This window comes from Numenius arquata, chromosome 2 (assembly GCF_964106895.1).
Source record: "Numenius arquata chromosome 2, bNumArq3.hap1.1, whole genome shotgun sequence".
Lineage (NCBI taxonomy): Eukaryota > Metazoa > Chordata > Aves > Charadriiformes > Scolopacidae > Numenius > Numenius arquata.
The window spans coordinates 1,653,117-1,671,442 of NC_133577.1; the positions used below are offsets into that span (position 1 = coordinate 1,653,117).

The following is an 18,326-nucleotide window of genomic DNA, read 5'->3' on the forward strand; positions in this document are numbered from 1 at the left end:
AACAAGCTGTCATCCAAATGATCTGATGGTAGAAATTCTTTTAAGCACCTTGTATCCGTGACGCTGAAGTACATGGAGGGCAGTAGCCTTTGTACCTGGGAGGGCATTTGAATGCTGGAAGAATTACTGGGGTTCTGGCTTTGGAGCCCCCATTGCTACTGGCAGAAACGATCCTACATCTGTGTCTTTGGCCTTACATACGCAAACATTTTCAATGTGCATTTTCTTTCAATCAGCACAGCTAAACCTTTTAATGGAAGTTTGAGCTCCTGTGCATTGAAAAGCTTTGAGGTTTTTTAAATGTCTTTTAAAATTTTGGAGTTATTCACTGGTTTTCCTTTACAGCAAGGGATTGTGCCTCTTGCTGGCTCTGTGAGTAGCTCAGGCATTAGAACTAAATTACCATCCTTGCTTTTCATCTCTTTAGTGATTTTACTTGTGCTGTTGTTTAAGCCAGGTCTGCTGAAATAGGGCTTTATAACTTCTGGGTTTTTTGCTGTGTCAGTATCTAGATTGTCACAAGAAATAAGCAAATTTGTGCACTTCCGAAAATTTTGATTTTTCTAACATACTAAAAGCTGGCAGCTACCGGGTCAGTGACTGTAATGAAGAAAAAGTGTGGGTTGTTCTAGTGTATTTAAAAGGCTTCTTTGTGTGCCAGCAGACAGCGGCCTGAGAACACTGCCCTGTGTGTTGTGTGGGTCTGGGGTTTTTTGCCTTTTTTTTTTTTCCAATGAGACAAGGCTCATGTATGAGCCTATTTCTTTCCCACGTTCTCTTGCTTTTTGTTCAAAGGAAGCTTGGCGGTCCTTTTGCAGTACTGAAGTTGGTACCTTCCCTTAAGGCTATTCAGTTGGATCAGCTGGAGCAGGAGCAGTGTTCAGGTTTCCATGGATGTGTTGGAGGTTTCCGTGGATGTCAGAGAGGTGGGACAAGACCGTGTGCCACTAACACTGTCTGGCACACCTTTATCACCCGAGGGACCCATGGAGTGAGGAACGTGTGCTATGTTTACTCCTCACCTTATAGGAACAAAACAACAATTTTGTTCCCCAAAATGGAGTAAAAGGTTTGCTGCGTTTTGCATGGCTTTTAGACTGCTCAGTAAGAAATGAGTTGTTTGGGTTTTGAGGAGTATTAGGAGGTTTTGTTTCTTATTCGAGTATTTTGTAGACACAGAATTGTAGGTTCGTTATAATAGTCGGTAAAATAGGAAATTTCTCTTCCAGCTAGTGTCGTGCGTAGCCGTCACGATGAATGATGAAGGTCACCAGATATCTTTGAGACCTCCCTTAAAAGAACTACCATTCTTTACCTTTGGTTTATAGGAGATTCAGTAATTGCTATGTTTGTGTTGATAAATTCTTGCTTGAAGTATAAAAATGCTTAACTCCTTTTTGTGAGATAGAAACAACAAATGTCAAATCTACAAGTAATGGACTGAAAATTGCAGGAATGCATTAGTTTGTGTGTTATTACTGGTAATTATGACAGTACATGGAATGCTTTTAGCAAACCTAATTTGATGAAAAAATAAGGAAAATAATTACAGTTTCTTCATTTATATAACGCTTGGCCTTTGGGGGCAGCTACATTTTTTTTTTTTTTACATTATTATGTAGTCTAGCCATATAAAAATGGTGTATACTAGTTAGCAATAACTAATAAAATGAAGAAGTAATATATTTTTAACTTTAGAAGGAGGCAAAACATTATCAGTTAGGTTGAGAAAAATGCAGTATCTGGTTTTCTTTTCTCCCAACAGTTAAGGTTTACCATAATACTTATAAAGAGCTTTTCTCTATAGTGGAGGTTAGGTTTCTAATTCATTAAAGTATGTTTGAAATTTGTACCCCATTTATTAAAAAATGTTTCTGAGCGTCTTTGCTGATTTGCTCTTAACCCTTCACTTTTCTAGACTTTTTAGCCATTTTGACAATCACTGTGTCATCTATTTCACAAGAATATTATGGAACACCATTTGTAGCTGTACACGTGAAATTAGTTTTTACAGTGCTTTTCATCCAGCCAGTGCAAAGGAGGTCAAAATAGGAATCTAAATTTATTTGGGGGTTGCTCACAGGAATTTAAATGTAGGTTAAAAAAAGAGGTTGAGTTATCCTGGTTATGGAATCTGAGTTTCTAGGGTAGGTTCAGGGGTGTGCCAGGTTGATCATACGATCCGCTGGGTCAAGCAATGGCTGACTGGAAGGTCCCAAAGAGTGGTGCTCAATGGATTTAAATCCAGCTGGCGGCCGGTCACAAGTGGTGTGCCTCAGGGCTCAGTGTTAGGACCGTTTCTGTTTAATGTCTTTATTGATGGTCTCGACAAGGACATAGGGTGTATCATCAGCAAGTTCGCAGATGACACCAAGTTAAGCAGGAGTGTTGATTCCCAGGAGGATAGGGAAGCTCTACAGAGAGACCTAGATAGATTGGATCATTGGGCCAACATCAATGGCATGAGTTTCAACAAGGGCAAGTGCCAGGTTCTGCACTTGGGCCACAACAACCCCGTGCATTGCTACAGGCTTGGGGAAGTGTGGCTGGAAAGCTGCCTGGAAGAAAGAGACCTGGGGGTTCTAATTGACAAGCGGCTGAATATGAGCCGGCAGTGTGCCCAGGTGGCCAAGAAAGCCAACGGCATCCTGGCTTGTATTAGAAACAGCGTGACCAGCAGAAGTAGGGAGGTGATTGTGCCCCTGTACTCAGCACTGGTGAGGCCACACCTGGAGTATTGTGTCCAGTTTTGGGCACCTCAATCCAAGAGAGATATCGAGGTGCTGGAGCGAGTGCAGAGGAGGGCAACGAAGCTGGTGAAGGGCCTGGAGAATAAATCTTATGAAGAGCGGTTGAAGGAGCTGGGACTGTTTAGTATGAGGAAGAGGAGGCTGAGGGGAGACCTCATCACTCTCTACAACTGCTTGAAAGGACACTGTAGAGAGGTTGGTGCTGGTCTCTTCGCACAGGTAACTAATGACAGAACAAGAGGGAATGGCTTCAAGCTCCAGCAGGGCAGGTTTAGACTGAACATTAGGAAAGAATTTTTCACAGAAAGAGTGGTCAGGCATTGGAATAGGCTGCCCAGGGAGGTGGTTGAGTCACCATCCCTGATTGTGTTTAAGAACCGTTGAGATGTGGTGTTGGGGGATATGGTGTAGGGGAGAACTTTGTAGTGTAGGGTAGATGGTTGGACTCGATGATCCCAAGGGTCTCTTCCAACCTGGACGATTCTATGATTCTATGATTCTATGATCCACCTATGAAACACTCACAAATTACCAAGAGAAGGTGTCTACTTGTCCACATCTCTTACTCCTGCTGGTCTGTGGGTTTTTCGTTAAGGGTGGTGGGCAGTCAGAATGACAGAAGTCATTCAGGTCCCATGAGGGCAATGTCTGGAAGGACAGAAACTAAGGCTTCTCTTCAAGAAGTACAGAGAAGGGAGCTGGCAAAACAGAAATGCTTAGACATTCAGAGAGAACGTATTCCCTGTATTCATGCTATCCCAAATCCTCAGCTGGTTTAATTTCACAGTGATGTGGAAGATTAGTAGGGTATCTTTAAAGAAAATTGGCAAATGCACAGGCAAACCAGTTGGTGGTTTGAGGTGAGGTGGTCAGCCCATCTGTCTCTGATTTCTACACACATCAGGACACTTCTATTACCAAATTCCCTGCTGTTGTGGGGAGCAAGGACATTGGCAATACCCATGATATTGCTCAGATACTTGTGCCAGGAGCATATTTATGTGGGGTTTGATTTTTTCTTTACACATGGTATTTTTTTAAATGGTGCTGGAGTATTTTACGTGACTTGTAGATGTGTGGAATATGGGTGGACTCAGACTTAATGTTCTGGCAGAAAATTCTGGACTTTGTAAGTATGTCTTAATTGCCTGAGATTGTGGAGGATCAATTCAGTGTCCAGGTAATCCTTTCCAGGTGTACATTTCTGAAAAAAAGAGAGGAGTTGACACTCCTAAGAGCCTCATAAGGTGCAAAAGCAGTAACTGATCGAGCTATGGATTTGATTTCTCTATAAAGCAATTGCAGTTCATCGGTTTTAAGTTCCTTAAGCTCTGACAGTGTCCAACACTTTCACCTTGTGTTTTCATTCCGTCCCTTGCCCTCTTTCTGTAGGAGGGGAGGAAAGATTCTAAAAAAATTGCGTTCTGACTCCATGTAGAAATCACTGCAGTCCCACTGCTCCTGAAATGTGCCTTTTAGAATGTGTGTTTAGACTCATGGACTTTACTATTTGAGTGGCACAGATTATACTTTGGGAAGTGGCATCTCTGAAACTCTACGGAGAGGTGAATAGCTGTAAGTAGGAGAAGAATGTCCGCAGAAGCATTTTGAAAAGAATTTATGAAAAGCAGACAGCAATATTCTACTAATGCTAAATTTATTATTTTGTAACTCTGTATTGTCCAAATAGAACTTGAATGGAGGATTTTGTTCTGGTTTTGAATGATTTCTTTCTTATTTGATTCTCTTTAATACCCATGAGCAGAAATACACACACCTCCACGTGTGCATGGTCACAAACATACATCACATATCCTTAATAAGGCTAATGCTAAGAAGATGAAAAGAATTGCAAAACTGAGTGATTGCTTTTGCTTTTTCTACACACACACACAAAAAAATGATTGTGGAGCTCAAAACTGGATTCCCTTCAGAGAAGAACTAAGCCAGGAGAACATGCTTAGACGTATCTGATTCATTTTAGCTGCTAATGGACATTTTAACTAATAACGATTCACCAAACTGTGGTTAAGGAATCGGAATGTGTTGAGCAACAAAGCCATATTAAAATAGCCTTTCCACATTATCTGCACAGTAGCACAGGAATATGTATATCACTGGGAGATATTTGGTTTTCACATTGTATTTTCTCTGCTCTGGAATATCACATACATATTCCAGTGGAAAAAAAAAATTACAGCTATCAATGGCTGTTATCAAATACAGATATCGGAATAGCTAAAGGAATAAAGAGAAGGTTAATGACGCTGGTTTTAGTCTTGGGATGCAAGAACCAGATTAGTAAAATTAAGTGCCAGTTGGTCTTTGTATGTTAAACTTGTATATATGTCCAAACATTTTGCTTAGGTTTTCAGTTAATATTTTCTTTTTCTCTTTTACTATCAATTACGTGCTTCAAATGTCTGAGATCTTTCAAAGCAGTTTCTGTAAAGGTAAAGCTTCTCTTCATCCCCAAACCAGAAAGTAATTTAACAGAAATGAAAATTAATCCAGACTGAGACATTTCATCAACAAATGCCAGTCTGTTTTGTCCATCTTCAAAAATGTTTGTCTGAAGAGAGAAGCGTGAACAGAAGCAAAGTCTGTTCAGACTGTGATGCTGCAGTTCCATGGTTGCTCTTCCTCCCCATCGCAGCCCCCTCCCCAGGCTGGCTGACGGGAGACGTTCCTGGCTCCCTTGTTCTGGCAGCAGTGGAACCAGATTGGTGCCTTGGTACTGAAAAATAAGTCTTGTCTTGTGTTTTTTGGGGTGAGTTTCTGCCAGATCAATTTTCTGATTTGGTTTGCCGTGTGGGGTTTTGATGCCAGTGTTGGGGAGGGGGCAGAAACGTGTTTGTGGAGGTGATGGGGAAAACATTTCCACCCCTCTCTGGAGCAGCTGGGGCTCTGTGTTGGCTCCAACTGATTGTAAAACTTTGAAATATAAAATACTGATGTATGAGCTCGAGTCCATGCCTGCAACATAAAGCTCTCATCCTGAATATTCATTTTTAGTATTTTTTGCACATGAATCATTCTGTTTTGAAGTAATGTAAAAAGTTGAGAATACAAAACGTTTCATTATCTCTCTCTCAAAAAAATTCCTCAATCCAGTTCTCTGGCTCAGTTATACCTGAGTGGTAATGAACTGTTAAAGTGGCAGCTCTAAAAAGATGCGTCTAAAAACATGAAAATGTGGCTGTGGAAGTAATATAAAAAAAAAAGAGATCTGTCCTGTTTTATTGAAGTCCTCGGCCAATTTTTACACATCACTGGGTGTTATAATACTGATTTTTTTTTTTTTAATTTTTTTTTTTTTTTGTTGCCTTTACACACTTGAATCTGAGTATTTTACTAATTCATCTTTTAGTATCACAATTTGCTGGTAATGCAATAATCAGATATCTATAGGATAAAAAAAAAGCATACTTTGTCCTTCTGATATTCTTTTTAACCAAAGCAGAATGATTGGATTTGAAGTTAGTTTATAATGAAATGATTTGGAAAAAAGTAAAAAGAAATACTAGAAAGCAAACAACACATAAATATACCAGTGGGTATCGGTAGCAAACATAACTGGAAAACATAATTATTAGTAATTGTGAAAACAAACAGAACTGTAGTAAATATTTTGACATCACAGTGAACATTCTCAAGAACAGCCTGGTTCATATACTATTAGCAAATATATTATCTAGAGTCCCACCTGGCTTTCTCTTTGGGAAGGAGAGACTGTGCTGGGCCAGAAGGTATGCACGCTGGTGACAGATGTCAGCCAGGGCTCAGCTCTTCTCTCAGAATAAAGTTTTCCACGTTGATGTCACTCAGACAAAAGCCTAAAGAGAAATGAATGACCTTTTTCCTTAGCGAAAGGTCAAGAGTGCACATCTACGCGAGCCCCGACTCCGGCAGAGCCTGCTGCATTAAGCTTTTAGGTGTTCTAAGGAACAGGAATCAGTGAAGTTACTCAAGCTGACTTTCCCGCAGCATTAAAAAAGAAAGTTTTTCATGAGTGGTACAATAATACATGGAGGGAGTACTCTTCAATGCATTCTGAAATGCTAAGAAGCCATTATCGTCCTGAAAGATCAGTTGTAATACCCACCATATAAAGTACTGCCAGCGAGGCTGAGGAGTTGTATTAACAATAAATCTCCACAGGATTATTTTGTCCAATTTTTTTTTATGCTCCCCACTAAATCAGACCATAACTTTATTGCTTTGTGGGTAGTCAGAAAGCTTTCTAAGTAAGCAAATCCTTTCAGCTTCAGTTCATAATACACACTGAAAAAGATTAAAAAAGTTTTGAGAATGTACAGGTTTTCATTCTGAGGTTACTTGCCTTACATTTTCCCTGGATGACTACAATAAATGTACATATCACTTCTCCTTTCCTAATTTTGGCTTTGACCGAGAAAGCCATTCACCTTTCCATCCTTCAGGATAGGGTAGTTTCAGGATACAGGTCCTAAATACTGTGTTATGAACTTTGAATCGGGAGTGAGAAATACGTTCTGACGTGAATACGAGGTTTTCTTCTGGTTTTGTACTATTGGCAGTTGTATTTCTGAAGAAAGTCCCAGAGCCTGGGAGAATGGGGGCATGAGAAATAATGGGATCATAGGATCCTCTGCCTTGAGCAGATTTTGCACTTCTTACTGAAGAAATATTTTGTCATTGAATAGTTTATGATGAATAAAAAGCTAACTTGGAAAAAGGAGTTTTGCAGCTGACAGTGATGGTCATGAGATAGTGCTTCTCTTGTGGTGGCCATTTATCACAAAATTATTGTTGAAATGGAAGGTCTGTGCTACAAGATGGGCAACGGGACCCCGTAGTACGCATGACGACAACTGTCGTAAAATAGGAACAGATCAATATGTGTTAAGAGACAGATTAACATTATTAAAAGGCCTATTAAGAGACATTAATAATTGGCAAATTTGGTATTTATAAGGGTTTTGTGCGTAAGTTAAGATTTAGGGGAGTAGGAGCAACTCCTGATAGCGAGAAAGTACCTTGTCATACAGATGTCGTGCAGTGCTTTGCAAAGTTATGCCAGTATTTACACAATCTTTTGCCGAAATGTGCTTAGGGTGGTTTCTAATTGCCTGTTGTTTAAGCTAGCAGGGTGTAGCAGGGTTGGGGTCGCAGCACGTGGCACAGGGTAAAACGCTGCCACTCTTAATCGTGTGCGCAGTGGGTCAGAGCGTGGTCAAGAGCGTGGAGTCTGACTGGCCAAGAGTTCCTCCTCCTCTGTCCTCATCATGATCTTGATTTGTGGGTGGATCTAAAACCACTCCAGCAAAAAGTACTCATGGTAATAAAGTAAATGCTTAAATAGGCCTTGGGGCTGCATAAAATCATCTCTTGCTCTGAACAATGAAGAATGAATATATATATATACACACACGCACTCCTTTCGTTAAATCTAATCATAGCAAAATTATTCCCTTCCTCTCTGTTTTTGTGTTCCATGAAGTGCGTGTGCATCAGGTCACGCGTAGAGACTCCTTTATCAATGCTGTAGTTTAGACAGTCAGTAAAAACAGCTGTTAATGTAGCTCTTTTTGTTTGATTTGGACGAATGTGGACTAAGTGGCTGAAGAAACCCGGAGAAGGGTATATGTCACATCTCTCCAGCTACAAAACATGAAAAAAACAGAGACTTCATTTGATTTTAAGCAGAATGTACAATTTCATGGTGAAGAGAAACCTTCTGCTTGGTTGTGAGTCCTAGTGTGTTATGTCTCCTGGTTATTCAGAAGTAACTTGTGATTGTATAAGGGGGCTATGAGATGGAAATATATAAAATTACTCATCTCATAATTCACTGTTTATATTCCATATATCCCCTGCAATGCCATGCAGCAACATACCTACATCTAAAGCAGTTCTCAGGATAATTTTAAAAGTATTAAGAACTGAAAGTGAAAATGAAAACTGAACATGCATACACTTTTTTGATCTGGTGTCCCGGTTTGAAGTAAAACCGAACCAATTTTCTGTTCTGTAACTTTACATCCCAGCTCGGCCTCTTCTAACTCTCTGAAATTAACGGCATATTGTGGAGAAAACTGCTCGTTCTCAGAATGATCAGCCCAATGTTTGTGCTCCGTGCCAAGGGATGGTGAGCAGGGGGGCCCTTGCTTATCCTTATTGCTGTAACAACCAAGGGCAGCCAATTTCGTTATTTGCCCCCTTAGAGGGTCGGAAACAGAAAAAACGTAGAGGGGTCACATTGGTGGGGAGGAGTGGACAGGAGAGGTGACCCAAACCTGACCAACTGGGGTATTCCATCCCATCTGCCCCATGCTCAGTGTAAAAGCTGAGGGATCAAAGGGTCAGCCCCTTCCTGCGATGGCCGACGTCCAGAGAGGACTCTGTTCATCTGCCTTTGATCCCGATCCGTGTGTTCCTGACTCCAGAGCTGGAATCCAGTTCCCATCCATCGCTGAGTCCAGTCTGGGACTTCCCCAGTGCCTGCCGGTGACATGACTGTCATCCTGGGAGCTTGATACGGTTTTGTATATATTGTATCTATTTCATTATTTTCATCTTTATTTTTATTTTAATATTAATTCTTCATTAAAGTAGTTTAGTTCATTCTAAACTTCTGAATCTCCTTTATCTCTTTCTCCTCCTCTCTCCTCTTTTTGGGGGGGGGAGAAAGGGGGGAAAGGCCATCTGTCGGTCCGGTTTTGGTAAATTCGGCCGAAACCACGACATCTGGAAATCATATTTAGACTCTCATTTCTTTTTTTTCTATTTTCTATTTTCTCATTTCTTATTTTCTATTTTTTTCATTCCTTGTGTATGTTTTTGAAGTTTCCACAGTTTAGTGATGTGATACAGCTTAGAATCACTGCCAGGACATATTTTTAAGCCTTTTTAACCACTGTCATGTTTAGGTAAAGAAATGAAGGATGGTGTATATGAAGAGAAAGTGAAGAAAAGGAAATGAAGCTGAAAATATTTCGTAAAAAAGTCTCTGGTTTTTTATTTGAAGGCTCAAGTTACTACTTAATTCATGTTTTCATTATTCAAATTGTTCAGATTGCACGATATTTCCAGATTGAGATGGAGAGAACATTTTGTCATGTTCAGGAAGTGGGTATGAATTAGTACATGCCCTTTTCATACTCAGATCAGTGATCTTAACCTCAAAGACCTTAAAATCAACATCAAATCAAAATCCCACGTCCTCAAGATGATGCCTCTCGTCGTACATTATATATGGTGAATAACATGTCCTTTTCCGGAGAACTCGGAGTAAAAGCTTGTGAAGGTTTCAGGAGGGAAATGTTGAAGGTTTAAATGCAGAAGATGCTCTATGGTAACAGTGCAACAGTTTCAGATGTCTGTCTGTAGCCCTCACTACAAGGTGGGTAACAGAGATGTCACCTCGCAGAGTAACAAGTATTTATTTATATACTTTTTAGCACTCTGCAGAAGAGTCAGAAACCATAACATTGAAAAGGGTCTTTAATTTCACATTGATAAAATTACTGCAGTGTGAACTTGCTCTCTGCTGCTCAAAAAGGAAGTCTGAATAACTTGGGTGAGATACATCCCAGGGACAGAGGGAACTGGCTCATGTAGTTGCTAAGTCACTCTCCATCATACTTGAAAAGCTGTGGCAGTCAGGCAAAGTCCCCAGTGACTTGAGAAAAGGGAATATCACACCTATTTTTAAAGAGGGTAATAAAGGAGGACCCTGGGAACTGCCGAGCAGTGAGCCCCTAGTGCAGGATGTCCAAGCTGAAGGCAGGAGGGCTGGGCTAGATCTTCACAGTTCCCTTCCAATCCTAATGATTTTATGAAGAGTAAGTGTTTTCTAGGAAAAACAGATTCTTATGTGCTACTCCTGTATCTGATGAAATAGTTTTATCGATGTTAATATTCTCATTATGGAATTAAAATGCAAACACTTGATATGAGTCAATAATAGTTGAGGAGATTGAGAATAGCTTTTAAATGTTTAGGTTTCAAGGTTTGTCTCCGCAGAACTTTTAAATGCAGCCTAAATAAATGGCTGTGATAGTTCTTTTCTTCTCAAGCTGGAGGAGCAGGCAGGTCCCTGAAATGCAGCTGGTGAGAGGACCATGGAGACCTCTCTGGAGGAGAAGAGAACACTTTACCCTTGGTGCTCTCAGCGCTGCTGGCTCCAGGCTGAGCATCCGTGCTTGGATCAAGGAGGGAAAAAAAGAGAAACATCTTTTCTGTTTTTTTCTGTTGTTCTCTGCTGTTGTCTAGGTTTGAAGAAGAAAGGTTTGAATATTGGCATTTCCATCAATTTTCCTTTCCTCGCCATACTGTCTCTCTATGGAAAGGAGTGATTAGCCTTAGGAAACAGACAGAAAAGAAATTGCTTTCTGCTATAATTTGAAAGCACTGTGAAAAGAAATTACTAACGATAGCCCTCAGTGCTGGTGTGCGCTCAGCCAATGATGAGCAGCAAAAATGATCGACAGAAAGCAGCTATTCCTTCTGAGGCCTTCACAAACAACCGAACAGTGAGTAATGGAGAAAACCAACAGAGAAAATTACAAAGAATAAAGTTGACGGTGCCAGAAACTTTACAGGTACTGGCTCCCTCCATTTGGCTTAATGTATCTTAGGTATTCGGCAGCTGGACAACTTGAGAGCTTTACAGTTTGACATTTTATCAAGTGCACTGTTTTAATAGAATTTGCTTTTAATTTTTTCTTTAAATGACACAGGTTATAATCATCTTTTACTTATAACATGAGCAAAAGTTGAGAGGTATTAATAAAGGATCTGTTTTTCTCAAGGAGAAAAAAATGTTCTTAAAGGAACCTGAGCCTCTCTAGCACTTACATACAGCACAGGGAGAAAGCTGAGATTGCTCTAAGTTGAGGTATTTTTAAAGGTTGGTCTTTTTTTTTTTTTAAATGCATGTTCTGCAGGTATTAACTGAATGGGACTGAGCATTTGATACGTGTGAATTTTTGTCTAATTAGAAAGTATGGAAGATTTCTAACTGAAACTTGGCTTGATTTGGAAACACCTACCTGAGAGCTTTTCAAGGTTTGCTTTGGTAAAATCTCTCTCAATGTTTCCCACGATGTGCTGTGGGCATCTTACTCTGCATGGCATTTGTAGCTAGAGTTTTTCTGGGACAGACGATGCCCTGTTAGCTGGTAACCAGAATTGTTTGCAGCTCTGTGGAAAAAAGCCCAACCCCTGTGTTGGAGTGAAGTATGTGCATCTTTCAGCCCAAACTCCCCATCTGGTCGCAGCATTTCGGTTGGAAGCGGCTCAGATGAGCAGGAGAGACATTGCCGTTAGGAGGCAGACTGCAGCATGGCGGGGAGCCGCTCGGCTCTCTACGCCGATACTAGCTGAACCCTGCTAAGCATCTTTTTTCTTTTTTTCTTTTTATTTTTTTTTTCCTTTTCCCCATGCCAGCATTTTCAATTACAGAATCTCTAACTGCGAGCAGAATGTTTGAAACCGTGGCCACTGTCTCTCAGGACAGCGATAGAAAAAGAGACGAGCTGGATGGTCGTTTGAGGAATCTGGAGAGCCACTCCATTTCTAAATTAGGCTTTTTTCTCTCTCTGAGTTGGATGTGAGACTAAAATGAGGTTATTTGTTTATAAGTAGCCAATTGCTTGAAAATGCTTGCATCAAAACCGTCTACTTTTTCATGAACAGTAGATACAAACAATAAGCTATAGCAGCATACGTGCATTGAAATGTGACTGAGCACACGAACCCTAAGGAACTGAGGAGAGGCTGAGGGACCTGGGTCTCTTTAGTCTGGAGAAGAGAAGGCTGAGGGGGGGACCTTATCAATGCTTATAAATACTGAAAGGGTGGGTGTCAGGAGGATGGTATTCAGGCCTCTTCTGCTTGCTGTGTAGTTGAGCTTGAAGTTAACTTTTGTTCACACCTAAATGGAAGATACTTAGAAACAGGATTTAATGAGAAAATAGGACAGGCTTCAGTGACCGAGGTGAGGACAAACGTGCTGACCAGCTGGCTGTTTACAGTCAACGGGCTCCTTTTATCTCCTTCGCCTTACGCTTGCTCCTCCCTGATCCACCTTGATCCTTCCCTTTCCCTGCCTTTATTCCCTCCCCTAAGTGTTCCCTAGTAAGTCTCATCCATTTACACAGTCCCCCTAACACATCCTGTAATAAATTTTATGCAATATGTGCTTTTTCCCCGCATCTCTTAATGAGTTGCACCCCCTGTGGCAATACCCCCAGCAGCCTGAGGGTGTTCTGAGGGAGCTCATCTTCGTTGGCTCATCCGTATGGATTTCACGTTGGGACAGGGTTATCTGCAGCACTTTGCTGTCCCCAAGAGCTCTTAAATGACTGATTAAATAAATCTATGGGATGTTAAAGGCCACAAGTTTTAAAACTATTTATGCCAGCTTTTAAGGAGACAAACCCTTGCCCAAATTCTGCGCTCTTCTCAATAAAAGAATACCATGTTTATTTGACCACTGAACTGGAATAATAATCAACAACATAATATAATTATGGTAAACAAGTAGATACACAGCTAACACCAGATTGCTGATGAAAGCCTCCATTAGAGCTATTACATTCTTCTGTTGAGAAAATGAAATGGCAATACTTCTATAGAATTGGGTGGTACTGTATTTTTTCTCTGATGATATTCTGACTTACATGAACGGTTTCTAACTGAAGGATTTATTTTTTAAATAGAAGTGCAGGTGGGAGTCAGGCACAATGAGATTTCCTGCTTCACTAGCTAACCCTATGCAGATTAATGATTCACTTCAGCTCTGCCTGAATAATATTAGTGTAGCAAATTATCCTCTGTAGTAGGATGCACTTTTCTATGTCTTATGAGGCATTCATAAGAAGATACAGCGCTATAAGTTACGGAACTGTTCCTCACAATGTGCACTTCGCAGATCTCACTGCTGAGACAATTACCGGTGAAAATGAGACCCAAGACTCATTTTGTTTCTCATCTTGAGGATTATGTTATTATGCTGTCTCTAATTTGGGAAAGGCTTAAAGGACTATTTAGACTATTTCCCTCCCACTCCCATAATTACACCCCGGTCGCATGAGCAGAGCGAGGAGGAGAACCCTCCAGCTGCGCTTTGGCAGCTGCCTTAATGGACTATCACATGCTCCCGGCAGCTCGGCATCGCCCCGCTTCTGCGTTCGCAGCAGCAGAGGTTGGTCTCCAGGTGACATTGGATTGGACTTGCGTAAAACCAGATGTGCTCTAAGATTGTGCAGTTGTTACATCAATTGACACGTGTCAGTTTATTGATGCTATTTGAGCAGTAAACCAGGCATGCTCCAGCAATTACCCTGGGGGAACAGACACTCAGTGGTAGTGTTTACTGGGAAACTTGGCTCCGGAAAGCTGAGCAGGCTCACTTTTTTTGATTGTAGAAATAGATGCAGCAAAAGTCAGTGATACGTTAGACTTTATAGGTAGTTATTAGTATTCTCATGCCACCAAGCTCTTGCTGGTCTTTCCTGTGCAACCTGCTCTGGGTGGACCTGCTCTGGCAGGGGGTTGGACTAGATGATCTCCAGAGGTCCCTGCCAACCCCATATCAGTCTGTGATTCTGTTGTATTATAGTGACCAGAATACCATTTGCTAAGCAACTCCAGAGTAAAATAAGGTACTCTTGTACCTGGAGAAAGACAGTTTTCCAATTGGTTGGAAAGTCAATGTTGCTTCCGTGACATTGACTTGCTTTGAGAATCACCATGGAGCTGCTGTTCATTTTAGTCTCCTCTTTCCTGCACTCGTTATTGTCTAATTGTTTAGAGAGCACATTAAAGCATGGAACACGCTGTGTTTGTTGTCTATGCCATAGCACTGAGATGAGCTGGGACAACCATCTCCCTGATTCATGTTAAAGCTCTACAAGTCTGGCTGTCTCCAGAGAAAAGGTGTTTCTAAGGATCGCGGATTAGCATCCTGTACTTCCTTCAGCCTGGCCTTCGTGAGGAAGATGAGGAATATCAGCCAGGCCATGGTTATGATGCACGTGCTTGCTCATCTTCCCTCAGCTGCAACTAGCCTTAACAGCCCACCGATGTTTAAAAACCCCTGGCTTTTAGTTCCAGCTCTATTTCTCTGCCCAGGAAACTATTTTTTTTAATAGAAAACAGTCTGTCGGTTCCACTTGGGAATAGAGGCTTGAAAGAGAAAGGAGAACGTTCCACACGTTGGTGGGTTGCAGATATCTCAGTGCTGATGCAGAGGCGACTACGGGAACTCCCCCAGGCTGGGACTGGCTCAGGCCAAAAACTAACGGAATAGTAGTTAAAAACAAATCTTCACATGTACTCTTTTATTTATGTTAACAAGCTTTTTCCTTGTCAAGTTTAGATTGAGAGAAATAATATTCATCCCGCTATGATCTGCAATGTGCTGCTTCCTCTCCTCTGCTTTTTTTAATTAAAATTTTGTTGCAGTTTCATTTACAAAGTATGCTAAAAATAATCAAAGCCAAAGGTATATAATAAATTGCAGTCAAACAGTGCGCTATCCCAGAAGGTAAGAAACGAGACTTCAAACAAATCTTCAGCAGAATGTGCAGGAGATGTTCTTGAAATAGGGCTCTAATTTGAAAAGCGGCTGCAGAAAGTTTCTCTCTGCCACACAGCCTGGTGTCCCAACGCAGCGAACAGGAGAGGGCTTCCTGGCGATTGCACCTCTTGGCCCCACAGAGCCAGAGCCTCCAAGATGTTTGCAGAGCTAAATGTTGTCTTGGCTAAAGGCAATGTAAATAGCATTAAATCTTCTGGAAGTTTTGCAAATTTTAGGACTTCCACAAAGGAAACTATATATGCACACCTGAGATTATGAGTTTATTCTCAGCTGTGTCCTAAACCACAGGTCGTCCATGGTAGAAGCCCTGGCAATGTGTTCAATCTTAGCTGTTACCCAGTCAACGTGTAAGGGACAGTCTTATTATGACAACTTGGGGTAAGACACTTAAATTTTTTAAAAAAAGTATTTAGAAGTGCTCTAGAATGAAGTCTGTGTTCTGAACGGCTGGAGCGGGAAGAGTTTATGTGGTTTGACGAGATCATGCTGGGGTGAAAATAATTTACATTGTACATTGTCCTTTGCAGGAGTAAAGAGTCTAACGTGCAAAATAACTCGATAAACTCGTTCCTTAAAATGTAGCATTTGCTCATTACCTACCTTAGGAAATAATAAATAATTAAACACTCCAGCTATTTTCTTTCATTTCAAAGAGCTTAACTGGGGAGGAACAGTTTGAAGAAGTATTATTAATGCTGTGTTTTTCTCTGTTTATTATAAACAGTATTGGTGATACTGATCTAGTATTTCTACAGTTATATTTGTTTGTGGCCACAATGAAATATAACTATAAACGAATTCAAGAGAGGAAAGGGCATTTATGAAACAGGGAACAAACGATTGTATGATTCCTGTTGAAACCATGGAACGCAACAGCTTTCTCCTTGAGTCTGGAGATTTTCTTTCATTCTATTGAAGAAAAATATTGATAACTGGAGATAATCCTCCACAAATGCACAGCTACACACGTGTTTTTCAAGTTGAAATAAATACAGCCTCACCCACTTCTTATTCCCACTGAAAAACTTTGGTTGTTGGTGATTTGACTTCCTGACTGAAGCTATTGTGGATCTTCCCACGTTCTCGGCATCTACACAGAAGGCAGGAATTGGAGATAAACGTTTTCTTTGTCTCCATCATCAAACGTACTGTAGTATTTGCAGTACTCTGCCACTTAAGAGAATTTCTATTTTATAATAATGTCCCAGTTTGAGGTAAAATAGAACCAAAATGACCAAAACCACGACAAATAATATTGGTGGTTATTAAAAAAACGAATTTGAGTCTTCTTACTGTTTCTTTCATTGTTTAGTGTAGGATCTTCTTTCACCGGGGTGACTGATTGGTTAAGTATTCACAGCAGATTTTGTGTGGACTAAGTGGGAATCGTGCAGCTTCTTTACAGTCACTGTCCCACATATAAAACATTCAGTATTAAATCAACGCTGTTCTCTCCATGATACCTTCTGGCATTCTCATGCGCAGACTCACAGCGCTGCTCTTAAAAATATTAATTTACTATAGGTCCTGCTTTTCTGATGGAAACTGCCGTTTCCTTTCCTTAACTTCAGATCTACCTCTGTGGCGTGGAGATCTTGCAGGTTAAAAAAACCAAACCAAAGCAAAGCTGGGTCACTAACGTGTCATCCTGCAGTCACAAATGTATTGTTTGTGGATTGCATTTCACGAGCCTATAAACAGAAATAACCCTTGATAAATCAATTGAATAGGCAGGTGAAATGGACCCTAATGAGCATTGATTACGTGCTTACATTCTGTTTATAGGGATATTTGATGTGTCTCTGTCCTATAAAGCTTATTTACGACTACAGCACTGAGCCATGTGATTCAAACAGGAATGTTTTATAGAGTGATTTCAGCATGATGTGACTACCTTTCAAAAGCTTGAACCTGTGTTTTTTCTAAACAGTGATAAAGTTGTGACAGAGTTTGGCAACTCTTAAACACTGCAGAAAGTGTATGTCTATAAATATATGTGCAGAAACAAACCCACTTCTACAGATTGAAAATACTTGAAAACAAACTTTGCAAACATTTGGCTGAAACCGCAGCTTAGCATTTACCTACTAAGTTATGTGGAATTTAGAGTGCTTTTAAATTCTATTTTCAAAGTCTCTATTGGCCTAATGCAACTAATCTTTTTTTCAGAAAAGTTAATCGAGAATTTATTTCTGTAGTTAAAGAGTTTCAGTGGAATCTGAGGCCATAAGCATTTTTAGGGAAAAAAAAGATAAAAATCAAACATTATCATATTTACTGTTCTTAGTTTGGTAGCTGTTAACAAAGTGGAATGAATTTATAATTATGTATTTACTTATATTTTAACAATGCGTCTATTTTTCAGGTTTTCCAGATTGCATATGTCATTGTGAAGGCTGCAAACTCTCCCCGACCTGGGAACTGGATCTTGGAGCGTTCACTGGATGGTGAGGACTATCAGCCCTGGCAGTACTACGCCATCACCGACAGCGAGTGCCTGGCACGCTACAACATCCATCCCCGGCCTGGAACGCCATCCTATATAAAAGATGATGAAGTCATATGCACTTCTTATTATTCCAAAATCCACCCTCTGGAGAATGGAGAGGTAAGATTAGATGTTATTCCGTGCACCATAATCTGGTAGGAAAACCCCCCCATTTGCTTAATTGGCAAACGTCTGCCTTGATTAGACAGAGAGTGTTTTGATACGCTTGAAAAATGGAGAGGCAGTCTTCTAGCCCAGAGAAGCTGTGGCTGCCCCATCCCTGGAGGGGTTCAAGGCCAGGTTGGATGGGGGTTTGAGCAACCTGGTCTGGTGGGAGGTGTCCCTGCCCAGGGCAGGGGCTTGGAACTGGATGGTCTTTAAGGTCCCTTCCAACCCAAACCATTCTATGATTCTATGATTTGCAATTTTAAAAAGCTCATCTTGGGTGGTGCCATGGAAACGCATACAAGGTACGCTCTAATAAGCATATCCTACAAAG

The 18,326-nt window shown here is 40.7% G+C and overlaps 1 protein-coding gene across 1 annotated transcript in view; it reads left to right on the plus strand.

Annotated features, from left to right (window-relative positions):
• Nucleotides 1-18,326, plus strand: part of LAMA2 (laminin subunit alpha 2) — a 304,356-nt gene that overhangs the window by 33,278 nt on the left and 252,752 nt on the right. Inside the window, exon 4 of the mRNA XM_074144590.1 lies at nt 17,705-17,947. Within this exon, the coding sequence (XP_074000691.1) occupies nt 17,705-17,947 (243 nt within the window). The remainder of the gene's footprint in view (nt 1-17,704; nt 17,948-18,326) is intronic.